Source organism: Struthio camelus, chromosome Z (assembly GCF_040807025.1).
Source record: "Struthio camelus isolate bStrCam1 chromosome Z, bStrCam1.hap1, whole genome shotgun sequence".
In the NCBI taxonomy this organism is placed as follows: domain Eukaryota; kingdom Metazoa; phylum Chordata; class Aves; order Struthioniformes; family Struthionidae; genus Struthio; species Struthio camelus.
The window spans coordinates 30,314,336-30,332,437 of NC_090982.1; the positions used below are offsets into that span (position 1 = coordinate 30,314,336).

At 37.2% G+C, this 18,102-nt stretch overlaps 1 protein-coding gene across 4 annotated transcripts in view; it reads right to left on the minus strand.

The window, feature by feature from the left end:
• Positions 1-2,559: 2,559 nt before the first annotated feature.
• The window catches only part of LOC104152774 (TLE family member 1, transcriptional corepressor), a 73,934-nt gene continuing 58,391 nt past the window's right edge, over positions 2,560-18,102 (minus strand). For all 4 annotated transcript variants that reach the window (XM_068927061.1, XM_068927060.1, XM_068927058.1 and 1 more), the window contains exons 14-20: positions 17,375-17,451; positions 8,700-8,949; positions 6,689-6,936; positions 4,651-4,798; positions 4,137-4,287; positions 3,621-3,697; positions 2,560-3,479 (exon numbers count right to left, since the gene is read on the minus strand). In XM_068927061.1, the coding sequence (XP_068783162.1) occupies positions 3,372-3,479; positions 3,621-3,697; positions 4,137-4,287; positions 4,651-4,798; positions 6,689-6,936; positions 8,700-8,949; positions 17,375-17,451 (1,059 nt within the window). In that variant the 3' untranslated portion in view covers positions 2,560-3,371. The remainder of the gene's footprint in view (positions 3,480-3,620; positions 3,698-4,136; positions 4,288-4,650; positions 4,799-6,688; positions 6,937-8,699; positions 8,950-17,374; positions 17,452-18,102) is intronic.

Genomic DNA, 18,102 nt, shown 5'->3' on the forward strand with positions numbered 1-18,102 from the left:
CCTGCTTCTGTCTGGCATTAGAGTTTGCAGAGTGGCATTGAAACAATTCTGAATACAGAAGGCCACCTAGCAAACAAAGACCAACTGCCCCAGAAATTGGCTAAAGGCATCTGTTAGAATTATAATTAAATCGATAGAAAATAATTAGCAGCTACCCTGTAGTTACTGCTTCACTCTTTTTCCCATGTATTTTTTCCAATGCCTTTTCTGCTATTGCTGGTCTGGTTTGGGCTGTTTCTTCATTCAATGTGCAATTATTTCCTCCTGCTACTTTACAGACAACTAGAAAAAACTTTAAAAAAATTAAGGCTTCCAGTTTTAAATCTTGTAGATAACATGTATCGACAGTCATGCCAAGATTTTACCAAATGAAGCTCATCATGTCATCATTAAAAAACGCAGCTGCTGGTGGAGTATGTTTTACCATTCGACAAAAAAAAAAAAATTCACAAACCATAAAGAGCAGAACACGTGAAACCAGAAATTGAGAGGACTGTTATATGATCAGTCCCGAAGTTTTCAAAACTAAAGCTTAAAATAGATCCCTGGGTGTGGGGAAGTCAGGAGAGTAATTTTTTGATTACAACTAAGAAATAGATATTGTACATGTCTAATTAAATTTATTCACAGGCATAAAGAATGTCCAGTTCCATAGCTACTCAGATTTGCTGCACAATCTAAAAGCTAATGAGTTTTCCATCCTATAAAATAGGATGGATACAAGAGGAAAAGATAGATGAAAATATTTCGTGATTTTTCTTGACACAATCGTATTGAACTCCCTTGATTACTAAGAATTTGGTCTTAGTTATTAACAACCGCTATGGTGCAGTTTACTGTGGAACTATACATATGTACTTTTTCAAAAGTTATATAAGTATGTGCAAATATTTGTTTATTGATTCCTCCAACATCACATTTTTAGGAAAGGCAAAAGAACACCTATAAAATAAAAGCTAAGGAGGATGCAGCTTGAAACAAATCCACATGTCTCAAACTACAGCAAATGCTTCTCTCGGACTTTGCCAGTGCTGTTAAGCAAAGTCAGTGATCATTGACAGTATGGTCATATGTACGGAATATCCTTCAATATGAAAACAGCGACAGCCTAAAAATTAAGTAATCTAGCACATACATTTTCAAAATCTTCCTTTCAAAATGGCATAACACTTTACAATATTTCAATGTAGCAAACGTGATTATTTCTTCTGAAAAGACAGATGCTTCTGCCTTTTGCCTCACTGCTTGAGGAAGAAACATGCTCATCACCCATGCTGTATATCCTTTTCATACTAATGCACAATATGCAGCAATAAAGGTATAGATACATATGGACAGACGCTATGTCAAAGTCTATGAAACCAGATCATCCAGAATGGTCAACACTCTACATTCCAAATGCAAAATTATATATATATATATATACATAGGCTACTACAATTCTAGAGTGCTATAAAATGGTTTCTCTAGAAAAGTCATGTAAATCGAAAAGAAAACTAGTATTTCTTCAGACTGAAAAACAGAGAAAGTCTGCCTCCAATTGGGAAATTCTGTAGCTAGTCAGTGAATTTGTCAGTCACATTGGCTTCTTCCTGGTTATATGCCTTTGAAAGATCAGGGATGTGGCTGACTGTCAAACGCTAAAGGAAATGACAAAGCAGCTCTTCACAGATAAGTCTTAATCTCTCTGCCAGTTTGTGTCATCTAAACTGTTTGTTCAAAGATTCCCTTCCGTGCAGCTGTACTCTCCATTAGCAACAAAAATTCTACTTCAGTTTCAGAATCTAGGAAATGTATGGCCCCCACTAGTACAATAACTATGTTTGTCTAGCACACTGTGGTAGAACCCATTAATTTGAAAAAACATGGCTAGAATAAATGCACATACTCTCTCCCCATCCACTTCTCTTGATTACATCAAGAGAACTTGATTTGCAAGCTTCTAATTTTGCTGTCTGCTCATTAGCTCTTCAGAGATGTCCCACACTGTTGCCATAGGATAAAGGACTCAACACTGCTCAATATGAATTCATAGAGCCTATAGGTCTGTCTACATTGGGATACAGTAAAATTAAATCTAATTAATTTGTACAGTGGATTAGTTAAAAAGCAAAAGCTCCTTTGTCAATATTCTCACAAGAAATTAAGAAGCGAATTTAATGTCGTTTAGGTTAATTCACTTCTGAATGGGAGCAGTCACGCAAGTACTTAATATTGTTTAAATGATCCTCTGTAAAACTCACACTGCTAGTGATTTAGTTAAATTTACCCAAGTACCTACGTGTAGAAAGGGCATTAGAAAGGAAATGGTCATTAACTACTGATTAGCCTCTCCAAAACATGAAGAACATAACTTACCTAGCTTTGTTTAATCATAGGAATCGTCTATTAATGAATAAAACCTCTGATGTACTTAGCTGAGATGTAGTCCTGCATGAATACTGTTCAGTTGCAAGGGTGTGAGGGAAAAATCATCTCTTCTTGAGAGATGAGCAAACGAATTATGATTAGGCACATACTATTGTATCTACCAAACAAAATATATACTGGACATCAGAGTAAACTTATAAACTGCACAACTTTATGAAATGTTCAATTTTTATATTTACACTAAAATTAGTACAAAATTGTCTTTTTTCTGTAGCACAAGACAGTATCTACCAGATTTGATACCCTAATATGTCAATTGACTACTATGACTTACAACATGGAAATCTAGGGAGAGCTATAAAGAATATGACACCATTTTCAAACTATACACACTGTTTGTTCTTGCTTATAAAAAGGTACATCCCCAAAAGGTTTTTAAATAGATCACTTAATAAGCAGGGGGAAATAAAGACTGGTTGTTGGTACTAAAGCCTTTACTGTAATAAACTAAATATATTTACAATTTATACAAATGTTTGACCTTCAACAAAATACAAAAACATATCACAAGATGCAAAAGCAGGAAACAAGTTCATCTGAGAGACACCACTGCTCTACACAGGACAGAATGCAAGTTGGACTGCAAGGAACAGAAAGGTAATCCCACATATTCAGGCATTGAGAACAATTTGCATGAGGTCACAGAGAAAGAGAAAAATAACAGGCTCCAACATTGTTCAGTAGACTCAGTTTTTAAAAACTATGTCAAAAAATCTAGGCTACATCTGTCCACCTTGCCTCTGGGTTCTGTTTGGTCCACGTAGCCAATATTTAGTTGCTGGATGTTGCCTTCTATTTTGAATAATCAGAGTAGTTTCATGGCAAGGTCTGGAACCCCAATACTTTCGTTCCTTTTTAAAAGGCAAAACCTTTCTACTTCTACAATTAAGAACAATTTTGGCCCAGTTCAACTTCTAAAAGTTACATCCCCATCAAATTTTTCAGTAGATAACTTCATAGACCGTAGCCTTTTTGTCTCCAGAGCCAGTGACTATGTATTTATCATCCACAGAGATGTCACAGCTAAGCACTGATGAAGATTCTTTGGACTAGAAGAAAAATAGAAATATATTACATTAAAAAAAAAGTTTGTTAACCTCATCTCAGCATCTCATTTTAGGTAACCAGACAGATGAAGGGATGGACTCTCGATATTCTACATTTTTCTTAAAAAGCACCATCATCCTTACCTGGAAGATACTGGCTCCATAAGGAGTTCTCCATGCATTAAGAAGGTTATCTTTCCCAGTACTCACAAACCATTTACCTAGAATACAAAACAGAGGGATTATGAAAACACATGAAATAGACATCTGACAGATTTTAGGTTTTCAACTCACATCTATGAGATCTGTTAGTTAGCTAATTACCACTATACAAAGCTCTTGCCACTAATCAACATATTCTTGCTCACAATTAATGCGAGTACCTGATGTTGCTGCAGTCTGTTATATGCTGAAAAATCCCCATACTCTTTAAGTGGAAATAGCTTTTTACATACAACTCAACCTCACAGCAGCCTTAAAATAAACAGATGGTCATTTGTAGATGAGTGTTTTTATTTATAAAGCAGATGGGTATTTATTTGTAAATTAAGAAACAGTTATTACATAAGTTTTGACTATCAAATGAGTTATTAATATGTAATAACTAGCAAAGTTGGAATGAGAGCACTGATTTCCAGGCTTACCTTTGGGGCAACTTACCACAGTAAGCAAACTTGAGTGACAATACACAGCTCTCATGAAGGTGCAGTTGATATTTGTCTGGTTTATTTACATGTAGCACTTCTACATTGCTACTCTCCATTCCCACAGCTAGCCATTCACCAGTAGGACAATAACCAAGGGAAAATATCTGTGAAAATTAAATAGTTACACTTTTTTTTTCCCTTACAACAGTTAAATGAATTGGGGGAGGGAGAAAGAGAAGGACCAAATAAAATTCACATAGCGCAATAGCAAAACTGTTGTTCAGAATTCAGGTAATTAAATAACCTCTTTGTTATTTTTACCTCTTAACTTAAGAAAAGCTAAGGAAAGAGAGTAGTGTCACTCAGGCTATCATATTGTTCTGGAAGCCAAATATATGAAAGCTCCAAAATATTGTGGTGCGCACAACCAAAACAAACAGAAGGAACAATTTCCCAGTTGTACTGTGCTCAGTTCTCATCTTAAATATTTTTTCTTTTCCCCTCAAGTTGTAGGAAAATCCAGTTACCTGTGACGTGAAGTCATGCTGTTGTAGCTGTCTCCCCTCTCTCAAGTCCCAGGATCTGACAGTGTTGTCCAAACCGCCTGTCCAGAGCTTGGTACCATCATTAGAAATGTCAATACAGCTGGCTCCATCTGTGTGGCCCTGGAATTGCCTGATAAAACAAACCAGATTGAATAATGATTTCCTGTCAGAGCCCAAGGTAAACACTGCTGTAGTGTTAGTTTTGGACTCTCTTATGTGTGTGTCATCTCTTCTGTGTCTGCTGATGGGGAAGAATCGGCCTCTCCCTCTGATTGGGCATGAAATACAACAATATTACGAAAACATGTTCCAGGTGCTAGAAGTGAATTGCATCACAGCTAGCTAGACAGACTCAACATTTCCCATCAGGTCCTGAAAAACAAGAGAGCTTGTAAAAACCCTAAAGTACACTAACTGTACTTGAAAGCACTAGTGAACAACTTGGATTAAAACAAAACAAGTGCTCAGGGAACAAAACTCCCCCAGCTGCTGAAAACAGCTTCTGGATTTTTCTTTAGCTGTAACTCAAGATGATAAATAGCTGGCAGAAACATTAATAGGAAGGGATCCAGATAGTTGAGTGCAAGCACTGCTGGGTCAGCAAAGTTACGTTCTCTGTGGCTGGAGATCACAAAGTAACTGAAAAGCGCATTTTGTTTTAAAATCTTCTCATTAGGAATTCCCTGCTTTCAGAAATGAAAAGGTCAACTCAAGTTTTCTTTAATCCTGTGGCAGAAAACTTCTGAGGATCCTGCATTTTTCATCAGCAATTAGCTTTAGGAAAGTCCTGTGCCTCAATGTCATAGGTAGAGGGAGGGGGGAGAAAAGATAACTAGCTTGGGAATGAAGGGTATGAATCACCAAGAGCTGCCACAGAAAGGTCACACAGCACATTTTGTTTTGTAGCACTGGTCTGAAAATTCCACGTTATCAATTAGCAAGATCAGCAAGCAAGTGGCAGGAACCCTTACAGCAAACACTTGAAAGAGTACAAAGTAACTTGTAACATTAATTGAAGACCATCAGAGACTTAGAAAGAATTCACCTTTACCAAGACTACGCACAAATACAGCAAACTGAAGATATTATATACCAAAAATCTTATTCACGGACCTAAAAGTTTTAAGAGAAAGTCAAATCTGCATGCACATCAATATGAATCTCACTGCATAAACTTAGCGAAATTATTGATATACAGGAAATCCAGCTGAAATACAGCAGGCGAAGCAACTTCTCCAGTCTATATATTCAAAACTTTCTAAAAATCACAGCCTTTTCCAATTTAGGCCTTCCTTTCTCAGACTGTTCTACACTACCACAACTTCGGTAAGCATAAACCAAAATTTATCTTTTAGTTATCTTTCATCTTTTAGAACTAGTTGCTACAAGCCACTTCACACATAGCCCTATCCGTCTTTATCAGTCATAGCAGTAATGCTGAATATTGCCCTGCCAGACACTTTAATTGTCTAAGATATTTGCTAATCAAAGGTTTAAGCAAAGAGATTGCAAAAATAATCTTAACGCTAGACATTGATCACACTCTCTGCAACCCATTCTGAAGGTTTTACAGATCACATTCCCCCAAAAACCTCAAATACCTTTCTCATGAATAACAAAACATCAGTCCTTTATGCTTTCCTAAAGAACCGGAGGAATCTACACTTCCAATCACTTTTGTGTGGCTTATTATTTATCATCACTAAATAACTATTGCAAACTCTTTCTTATTGAACAAGGCTTAAGACAGGACAAGAATCCAAACCCTCAGTTTCCTACCAATTCCTACACCGATTTCAATAGATTACAGAACAGCCTTTTACGACCTGGAAGATAGTGTAGGACTAGGGGGAAGCTACTAAAGCCGGTTTCTACCTAACTCTGGTTCAAACTGCATTCTTTGGATAAGAAATGCTATTTACTTTGCTGTGACAAACCATTATACAAGGAGATAAATATTTATCTAGCTGTCCAAAGAGTAACTTTTATTAAAGTATTCTGTAAACAAGTAATGACTCACCTGACCAATGTCTGATTGTGCAGATCCCACACTGCAATGTTCCCATCACTACAGCAGGAAAAGCACACCTTGGAGTCAGGGCTGATAGCCAAAGCATAGCAGGCAGGGGCTGAAGATGTAAGCTCTGCTTTTATACGAGGAGTTGGTGCTGCAAGGTCCCATATTGATAATGTGCTGGCTTCCCCACCAACTATGAGGGTGCATCCATCAGGCAGCAATTTACAAGAGCGGATGTAGTTATCTCTGTTCTGTACAACACAAGTCACCTCTGTTACGATAACACATGTCTGCAAATAATCATCACTGATATGATTCTGACTGCATCTAAATTTTAAATAGGAGACTATTTTTCCAGTACCAAAGTACAGAAAATAAACTAGCAGACCCTAAAGGGTTTCAAACGTCCACATCTCATCACTAACCAGAGACTGCAGCTGCAGAAATTCAACTACAGATTCATATTGCCACAGTCTACTCTGTTTTGAACCTCATGAATAGCAATTCTTCCATCTCAACACAGAGACAGAGCCAAAGTAAGCTTGTATTTGTGCAAGTGCACTCCTTCAGCTAATATCACCAACACCATAGGAATATTTCCGAAAAAGCAAATGAACTCTCATTCTGGCATTTAAAAAATAATTTATGAAAAATTAGTTCAAATCTCATGCCTTTGAGGTTTCGAGGTTTTCCTTTAAACATAATTTTGCATTCCCAATTTTTAGGCAAAAATATCGAACATTTTATAGTCTTAGTCATCTTAACTTGGATTTATACTGGTCCTTTATTGTTCAGCGTGATGCTTATCATATTCATATTAATGATTTCACATTTGTGATACAATGGCTGACTGAGAAGTACTACAGGGATTTAAAGATGGGAAAAGTGTCAGCCTTCACTCATTACAGGCTTGATTCCATAAGTGCACTGGATGTCAATTTCTCCATATGAGCTGCCAAATTAATACAGAAGAGTTCTTTAGAACACAGAAGAATAAGATCTGTAACTCAAAACAAAAAACACTATATGAAGTCAACGCTACATATTACTTTTTCTTATTACTCCAAAGGAACAGTAAGCTGTGTGGTAGAAATGCTGGCTGAGTCACTGGAAGCTACACAGCTTCTTAACTTTAAAGGTGGCAGCTAGTACTAGTGCATCCAGAGAAATACCTGATGCAAAACGGAACACGTATTCAGTCATACTTTTACTCCTAGATAGTTAACACGGGGACAACAGTAAAGAAAGGCTTAGAAAAACATTTATTTTGATCAGTACTTAAACCAGTATTTTTTCATTTAGAATAGATATTGCTGAACTTTATGACATTAAGTCTTCTCAGTTAACATTTCACTTATTGGCATCTTTCCAAACGCCTGCACTGGTTCTGCGGCCAGAAGAACCTTTCATTGAGAATCAGTACATAAAATTCTCAGCTAACTAGACTACTCAGCTCCACTCTGTTTGGTAACCAGTACAGCAGGTGAAAAACAAACAAATAAAATGCTTAATATTCAAAACAGCAACAAAAGTGTAGCAAAACTTAAAGTGACCTTGCTACCCTGTCATATTATTTCATTATATGGTTGCTTGCTCCTTAAAAAAGTCACTTATGGCATGAGTTAAACACCTTTGAATGTTCTGTGTAGCTCTGTATAAGCCTGGCTATAGTCCTTTTAAACTCATGCAGTAGGAAAACCAAGAACACGACTAGGGAAAAAACAAAACAAAACAAGAAACACACACACACACAGAGTCAGGTACATTGTTTGCTCAGAAGTCCTATCTAATACATTACTTGACTCCTGCTGACAATATTTATCCCTAAACAAACCAGGATTCTTCCATTTTAACACCACCTGTTTAGTAAAAAGAAAAAAAGGGCAGCTAAAGCAGGAAACAGAGCTGCCTATTATTTCCTTGCACTGCGAATAAAATCCAGACAAGGATAGCTATTTCCTTATTGAGTCTCCAAGGAGAAGTTACCCTTGTGCATAAGTTTCTGTTCACTTACCAGGCAGTCCAGCTGAGAGACAGGGCTCTTGTTGCCAGGCTGGCTGATATCCCAGACTTTGACGCACCCTTTCCCACCCGTGTACACATGTCTCGTGGGGTTACTGATGGTCACTGCACACACGACTTCCCCATGGTTCAGAGTGTTGATCTGACGGGCATGGCGAGGGATCCCTGGACCGATGAGGGCATCAGGAGGGAAAGGTACAGGCTGCATTTGACCATCTGCAGTAACGTGAAAGGAGTATGCTCTTCCAGGGGGAAAGAAGGAATGGAGAGGAAAAGAAAAGAAATGAAACACCAATCAGTTACACTGCTAAAATGCATGAAAAAATACAGTTATTTTGCACTTGCTCTCTTTACCAATCTTTTTTCACATAAAAATCAAAGCTACAGCGCCAAGTAGTGCAGGCCCAATCCCTGACCAGTCACTACATTTGCAGACTTCTTCCATGGGACTTGCATGCATTGCTCTGCAGTAGAACTAGCTGTGGTGCTAAAATTAAACTTGTGCTCTATTTCTACACCTCATCTATAACATCAGTACTACCTGTGCTCACATGCATGTCTTTCGAGTTGGGAACTAGCACTTTAAACTGAAAACATGAAAGGCGTACTCTGCATGTTTATCAGAAGACTGATACCACCTTTTCTTAATTGTTTTCTTGAATAAGTATTTTGGAAAAGTTGAAAGGCTCAGTTTCCCAGGTACTTCTGGCACTTGTGTAATATCTCTTATTTGTATTCACTGTGTGATTTTAAGTATATGAAAACTGAGGGGGTTAAGGAGGTGAATACCAGCACTAAATAAAATAACAATAGTAAATAAATGAAGTGAGCACTCCTCCTTGGGGATAAAATTTATACATGACATTTCTTTGCATTCACTGTGATGTCTGAAGTCAGCTTTACTTAAGGACCAGGGTACAAACAGCAACTAATGAAGGTTTCAGGTATAGAGTTTTTAATTAATGAAAATACTACTGCAAAAAGGCTGCTGCTGGTTACAATGGTGAGGGTTTTTTTGCCTTTTTAAGCGCATACAGAGTTCACGTTTTTAGACATTCTTGTCATTTTTATACTATTCTCCAAGAAACCAAAGTGAATAAGGATTGTGAGATATGGGTTCTCCTTTTACCACTGAGACACCCTTTCCCTAGCGAGACTTTATTTTTCTAATATATTCCTGGGTTCAGAACTGTCCTTTCTCTTCCGAGCATACCATCCCCATAAATCCTCAGTCCTTGTTACTCAAGTTAAAAATCTAGCATTGCAGTCTCCCCCAGACCGAATAGTAGACAGTTCAACTTCATTCTCCGTTCTGAATGAGTATTTTTAAAGTATTTTATTGCACGTTCCAAAATATTGCACATTTTAGAAGAACAGAACAAGAGGCCCAGATTTGTAGTAACTATCATAATATACACTTGGGGTCCTTTCTAATTCGATATGCCCAGGAGCAGAGCAGCATACAAGATGCCCCTTTAAAAAGGACTTACTCTACTGTTCCTTCATACAGAAGAAAAGAGCAGGGAAACAGTTGCAGTATGCAATATCACTGTTATCTCATTAGAGGAGAAAAAAGCTAGAGATGAAAAGTCACTGCTAGAGATGAAAAGTCATAAACAGAGAGAAGAAAGGAAGAGTGCCTGCACATGCAATTCCTGCACATCATTCCTGTTTCATAGTTGGACATGTGAACTGAAGACATGCTCAGAGTACACAGAAATGGAGGATAAGCAAGCGTGAAAGATGACAAATAAAAGGAATGGAAAATGCAAGATAAGAAAGGAAGCACAAAGTTCACTCCCCTATGACCATACTATCTGCACAGTGTATCAGATGTATTTCTTCCCATGGGGCACTTTCCTTTTAAATATACAAAATTGCTAGAGAATTATAGCAATGATAAAGGCTACACCAGAACTCTGTACCACTTTTGTGAGGAAGAGTGGAGATAAAACTGTCTCAAAGTAGTTATTTATTAAACAGATGGGACAAGGGATGGGAAAGGAAGCAGGAGTGGCAACAAGACTGCTCAAGGCTGAACAACTGCACAGGTCCTGGTACAGAATTCAACTACAAAGTCATTGCATTTAAGAGGCTGGAAAGCACCACCCCATCCTAGACTACAGATTAAAGCCAGCTGCAGAATATTTGTTAGCAATAACAGTATACAGAACCAGGCAACTTTGAAGTCTGTCCATGTTTTTAAAAATTACTGGCAGAAGAAAAACAATTAAGCAAGAATTGAGCAATTTTCCCATCATGTTTAAGATGAATAATCTACCTGAACTTTTTTTTTTTTTTTTTAAAACACATTACTGAAGGTTATACCTTAAAGGTACTTTTCAATTCACAATATTTTAAGAAATCTGGTGTTTTGAAATGTTTCTCTGCATACACATGTGTAGCTTCTCAGTTCTTGGCTGGGCTGGGGTTGGAGGAAGACAAATATTTTTCAAGTGCTTCATGTATGCTTTAGCATTATGAGGACTTTTCTGCTCTGGAATGCCAATGATTCGACCTAATGTATTTTAAGCACGTATAAGTCTGCCATCAGGTATGTCACATTCAAAGTGTGGTTATATACACCATATTACTGCTTTCAGTTTTGCCATCACCATCAGGCATTTCCTTCCAAGATTAGTCAGCACTCTGGACGACTGAATTTGAAGGCCAAACAGATCAGCCATAGTTTTGCACAAGTCAAGATAGCTTTTGCTACAGTGAAGGTTTATCAGCAATTCACTGTACAAAGAAATGGCAACTCATTGCCAAATTCCCCTACCAACATAAGCACACAAAAAATTACATGCTCCTGTTTGCTTGAAGGTAAGTGGCACGTCAACCGAATACAACCACTGTTAACGTGTCTAACTTTTCTTTAATGGCACCTTTTTCTTTGAAAAAGGCTTGTATCATTTGCCATGGTGACACTTCCTAAATAAGGACAGCTCCCATCTTCATAAGAACACAGTACTAGTGGAGCAGTGCAAAAGACTATTTGCAGCTCCACAGCTCTCTTGCTCTAGGCTACCTCTCTATCATGACACCATGTCAGGGTGCCTACTCCTCGACTTCTGAGGAGAACTGTTTCCAGGACCACACCTAAGTGTATCAAGGTGCGCATACACAATTGGGAAATGACTCAATTTTTAATGCACTGAAGATATTCAGTTTCAAATCCTTCAAATTGATGTGCATTTTTGGTTGCTTAACCCTAAAGGGGTCAATATTTAGTTAAATTTAGTTAGGCTCTAGAGAACTCAAAAAAACTTAACTTGAACATTTCTCATCAGGCATCCCTTGACCTCACAGCCTCCCTCCTCAAACTGCTATGCACATTTGAATTCCGTAACACTGCAGAACTCTAAGTGTATTTTTGTCCTTTTAAGAGGATCTTGTAGAACTGACAGCTTATGCCAAAAACTATGTTTCTGTCCACTGCACTCTGTCACTAAGAGAGAGATGACTGGGTTCCATGATTTTCCACCTCTGGTGAAATGATTTCTAATATATTAAGAGAATTCTTCCTCATGTTGGGTTAACAAACACAGCAATTAAAGGAAAAGAGTTCTTATTCAATGTTGTTATAAGCTAAGATGAAACGCTAAGTAGATATTAGCCAATGACTATGTTTACACTAGTAACTAACCATATAGTATGAGAATATTTAAATAAAGCCCAAGAACTGTACTTGTGTTAAGAATAAAACATAAGCAAGTTTAGACCAGAACAGAACAGTTACAAGAAATTTGTGTGTCTCTTATCTAGGCCAGATTTTGAGAAACAGTACACTGTCGCCTATGATTACATCCCCTCTGAAAAAGGGGCAGGCTTTATGATCCATTCTCTTTCTGCTCTATTGTATCCAAAGATTTTTTCTTTTCCTTCTATGTCCAGGAAGCAGTTGAGAACCTACAGAGTTCAACCTACAGAGTTCCTATTACAACCTAGGAGGCTGTAAGCCTAAACAAACCGTTTGTAAGACTAAAAAGCAACTCTTCACCAGTTTAAATTTGATAATTTTGACTTTCCAATTCAAAAATTCAAAAATTCACATGCTCCTACCTCTGAGGAGACTCTAGAATAGCCTTCTCCTCTTCAAGGAGATTTTTAACAGAACAGTCTTCCACATGAATTTATTCCTCAATAATATGGCAAACTGACTAAACTACTTACCTCTTAGCTCCTCTGAGTATTCAGACTGATATAACATATGCAGTTCTTAAAGTACCATGCCACCAAAACAATCAAAAAATCCCCCAGCTTCCACTTCATACCTCCAAATTCAAAAAAAATTCCTAAACTAGCGCAAAAATACTCCAACTGCAAAACATAAAAAGCAGACAGTTCTTTCTGTTGATGACTGCATTTTACTGTCAGCATTTTTTGTACACCAGTTTATTTTTAGTTACAATCATCACAACAAACATTGAGTATCTTTGAATATCTGAGTAAGGTATTTCACCAGATAGGACAAAATGTCAACAGTTAGTGATCAAGGTATTCATATAGGACTAATAAATGCTTTTAACTTCATAAATGGATTCTATTGGATGGGAGGGAGGAGACAACCTGCTATTCTAAAATACAACACAATTAGTCTTCCTTTAAAATTTTCCTTGCTATGCATTCACTAAACAAAGATCAAGAGAATTGAAATCTTTTAATTTTTTGTCTTAAGCAATCTATTTCACAATTCCAAAACTGTACAGTATTCCTTTCTGAAAAGTAATGCTATTTGAACACAGCAAAAAGTCAGCTTAGAATTTATTTCTGAAATGTTTTAATTTGACTCTGATGTCTGTCTGTAACAATACCCAATGCTTCAAAAAAACCACAGTGTTGAAAAACCAGAAAAATACGTCTGTCCTCATTACTACTGTTACCGCATAATTTAAGAGACCAAAGAGGCTCAACAGTGGGTACAGATCTCACCACTAAACTGGAATATCCATATTCAGTGCACCATCCAACTATTGGAGGTTGTGGTTCACACCACGGAGAAATCCACAAGAACATTACTTTAGCATCTGCAGAAGAGTAAAAGCTAAATAACTACTTCACTAGAAAGGCTATACAGAGCAAAAAACATGAGTATAGCACCACACCAAGAATTCATAGTTCAGCGTACTGTTAAACATATTGAAGTGAAAAAAAGGACAGAGGGCAAAACTCAGAGACCACATGATCATGTCCAAAAATAGTACTGATTTCAAAGATAAAAGAATTACTGACTAGGGGATGACTCAAGACAATTTGGGGAAAAAAAACACAGAAGAACTGCTAAGAAACAAATAACCCACTGGCAGCAAGCAATTGCAAAACAAAATATTAAAATATATTTTATGCACGTTCATACACCCATATACCAAGTCCCTGTCCACTGAAGTAATTACTGAATAATAGTTGAGAGAAAACAAGTATAAAATCACATAGCTTCTTCAAAACAGTGCTGCCTATGACCTGAAATATGAAGCCAAACATACCATTAGAAGAATGAAAAAAGTTAGCGATAGCCAAGAAGTGCTGAGTCAAATGGCAACAGGCATTAACAGCAACTGAAGACAGAAAAGACAACTAGGTTATGTGTACACAAAGGTATCCAAGTAATATAAAAACCCTAAATAGCCTCAGAGAAAATGCTAAAAACCACAAATAAATAAAAACTGTTATTAAATGCCAAGACTAGCTCATTTGTATAAACAAGAAATTGGTAAAGATACTTCAGCTTTCTAAACTGCTACACGGTTGCCCATCTCCCTCTGTATCACTGCTAACAAGGTTAGACTCTGAAGAGAGCAGAGTCATCAGGTTAACATTCAGAAACATAAAAAGATGGTGATAAGACCTACATTCAGTCAAGTTGCAAAACAAAGTAAGTGACAGACAAGCTTTTCAGACAAAATTCCCTTGATAAGAGTGCATAAACAAGCAAGAGCAGGCCCATGAGGCTACTAATTTTTCTAACAATCTAGTCATTTACTCAACTTGGAATATATATGGGTTAAAGAAAACTGTACGCTATCAGAAATGCCATTTCTTTGGAAAGGGGAATTTAATGTTTTCTTGGAAGCAAAGCTGAGTGAAAAAAACAGCCCAAACAAAACTACTGATAATAACGTGCAGCAATCAGCAGGCTTACGGCAGAGGATTCAATAGTTTAATCTGAAAACTTCTCTCCGTACCACCTGTAACAAGACTCAAACTAAAACTCCACTGCTCATTTCTAAAAAATTCAATGCAGCACCTTAACTGGTTTCTAGGACAATGCAAATTCGGGGTGGGGGAAGAATTCCCCTTTAGTCTGCCTGACTTTAAGAGATACAAGACATATGACTAAGAGACTTTCCTAATGTGAATATGAGATACTTGCAAAGATGCTGCAGGTAATTGCAGTCAAACAGAACTAAAACAATAGATGACTCTTAAACAGTCACCAGAAAGGTAACAGTTCAGCTTCCAGAATTTTAGATTTATCTCACTTAAGCAAAGGCAAGCAAAGAAGTTGCTTCAGAGGAAAAAGACTGAGTCAAATTAATGTGACTATGGAACATATTACTAAATACATCAAATCAAGTGGAGCGTAGGTATGCATCAAAGTATCTATGAATAAAATGCTGAAGAGATTACATAAACAAAACAGACCAAATCAGATACGAAATATCAGAATAAAAAATATAACCATATAAGAAGCATTGTTTTTGTGCCTGGAATAGTGCAACAGCTACAACCTAGCCTCCTTCCTCAGTGGTGTTCTGACTGAACAAAAATAGGTTTTCATAGCTTTTAAAATATAATATTGCTGGGATTACTAAGAAATAAAAATTATTGAATGTTTTTAAATACACTGCTTCAAAAATTCCATGACTGCAATTTTTTACTTTTAGATTTCCAAAAATATTTTGCATAAAGGAGGCTAAATTCTTCTTAAGTCAGCAAGAAGGTGTTTGGCCCTTAATAAAGAGAACTTGTTTTCAGGACAAAGCACGTTCCTTACTGTACTAAATTTAAACACATCACCATCTGATACATAACACCAACTGGCAGACCCTTCACTTCAGTAATCCCAACATACCACCAGCTTTTCTTCAAGTAAATTCAAATTTAACAGGCTTCTCACACTGCCAACAGATAGCTAAGTCTGTTTCCAGAAGCATGCTGAGTAACAATGAAAACACATTTAGGATGGCTTTTCTAATGTAAGAAGCCTGAGAAGCCTGCTGCTTTCTTACTGGTATACAAAAAAAGAGTAAGAAAAAATACATGTTTTATAGCCTGTAATCTGGTGTACACTTTTCAAGATGCTGGAATGATTGACATTGTAACTTAACGCTAGGTATCAATGGGAGGTCAAAAAGCAGATACACAGAAATCTCTGTGCGCCTGCAACTTTCATCACATTAAGTGTTTCTTATAAACTTACACAGCATCTTATAAGTAAGTTCCTGAATTTTTCTGAAGCGTCAAAATGCTAAGTGAAATCATACAGGAAGGCTTCAGAAAAGCCTCATGATGGTTTGGCATAGAAGACAGTATGTACCAGGAAAATCGCACATAGGAAGCACAAAACATTAGTGGGTTTCAAAATTTTCTATGTACCTAGGTTGAGAAAAACCTACATTCCTGTTACTTCCTGTTGAAAGAGAAGAAAAGACTGGATGTCAAGCATGAAGAGACAAAGAACAGATTCTAAAGGATTGTCCAAAGCTGCTATAATCCTCTCTGCCCTTCCCTCCCTAAAGGAACAGATTAGCTTAATTTACAAAGTATGTTCTACTTACATCTGTGTAGACTAGCTGTCCAGAAATACAAACAAAACAAAAGCTCCACAAACACAAACAAACAAAAAAACCCACACCCTCAGATTTAAGAGGTCATCCATCCTCATGACTCCACCGCATATGGGTATACTTGGTCTCAGTTTACCATAGCCAAATTATAGAAGACTTCGACATACACTGTTTTGGTGAAAGTATTTTACTTTTAACATCAGTAAGCCTTAGCAACACATAAGCAATTTATTCAAGCACCCTTTCAAAGTCTTTCAACAAAAAGAAACTGCTGTGAAAGCCATCTTACGTTTACGCACTACCCATTGCACAACTGTTTTCTTATCCTTTTCCTCTCCAGCTGCATACTTCCACAATGTTTTTAAGTGCTTGCTCTGCTATGCAAGGTGTGCATCTGCTGCCAAAGTAACTGCTTCAGATACCCACTGTGATCAACAGTTTCAGACTCTCAGGCCTGTTAGAACAGCTGCCAGACAAGGAGTCTGTGAATTTGCGTTACACATTTATGCTCACTATAGTATGAATTTTACTTTCAGTCTGTCCTATGTTACCCATTTCACCACTCTCTACTAGTTTACAGTTCCCTTAGTCTCCTCTAAAAAGGAAGAGGTTTACAAAAAACAAAAAAACAAAAAACAAAAACACATACCTTTGACAGCTTTTCTCTAGAAATAAGTAACACACACCTGCTTCAGGAGATGACAACTACCAGTTGATAATTTACATGCTACATTCTTTATCAGGAGAAGCCTAAAGCAATCTCTTGGGAACAATCGAGACACTACTTCCTTTGGAATTCTTGTTCACTCACACGAGATAATTTTATGCTCTCTAAATGTTGCAGACATTACCAAGGTAAGTGTTAAGGGTTACTTACGGTTTTCCCCCAGGAATCCCTGCTAGATTTGGAGGGATTCCAGGTACTCTCATGTGAGGAGGAGGATCAAACCCAACCTGACAATGAAAAAAAATCAATTAACCTCACACTTGAAATTTCTCATTTAACAAGTCCCCTTTTCTTCACCCTCAAAATGCTATGAATTTAAACAAAAAGAAAAAAATTGATCACAATATTAGAGAAGCAGATGTTGTTTCTTGGGGAGGAGTATTAAAAACAAGAGATTTCCCTACATTTACTTCTGATAGAAGTATTCATATCCAAACAGAAAATCAGTAACGTATATCAAGCATACACACTATACAGTAAAGCATAACACAAAGATCCTTGCACTAGCACTAAGGTAGCTTCTCCATTGAAGGCCTCGTTGTGTTGGCATGTGGCCAAATCAGGGCTCTTCAGCTCTTGTGACAGCTAGCGCTTACCCATTCAGACACAGCACAGCGCTCAAAAGTGGCTTCAGGCCCCAGCTAGAATCTCCATATCATACTGCACGCCGCTGTGTGGGCATATCAGCTAACAGATCTTTCACTGAGCTACACTGCAGGGTACACACAAATCCATCTACAAGTTGAACATATTATATAGTCTCTCCTCACTTGCTGCAATTCCATTAAACTTATATCTGAATAAATATGTTCATCAAATAATCCAAACAAGAGTTCTGGATTAAATATACGTATTTTTTCTTCTGATACAGTATACTC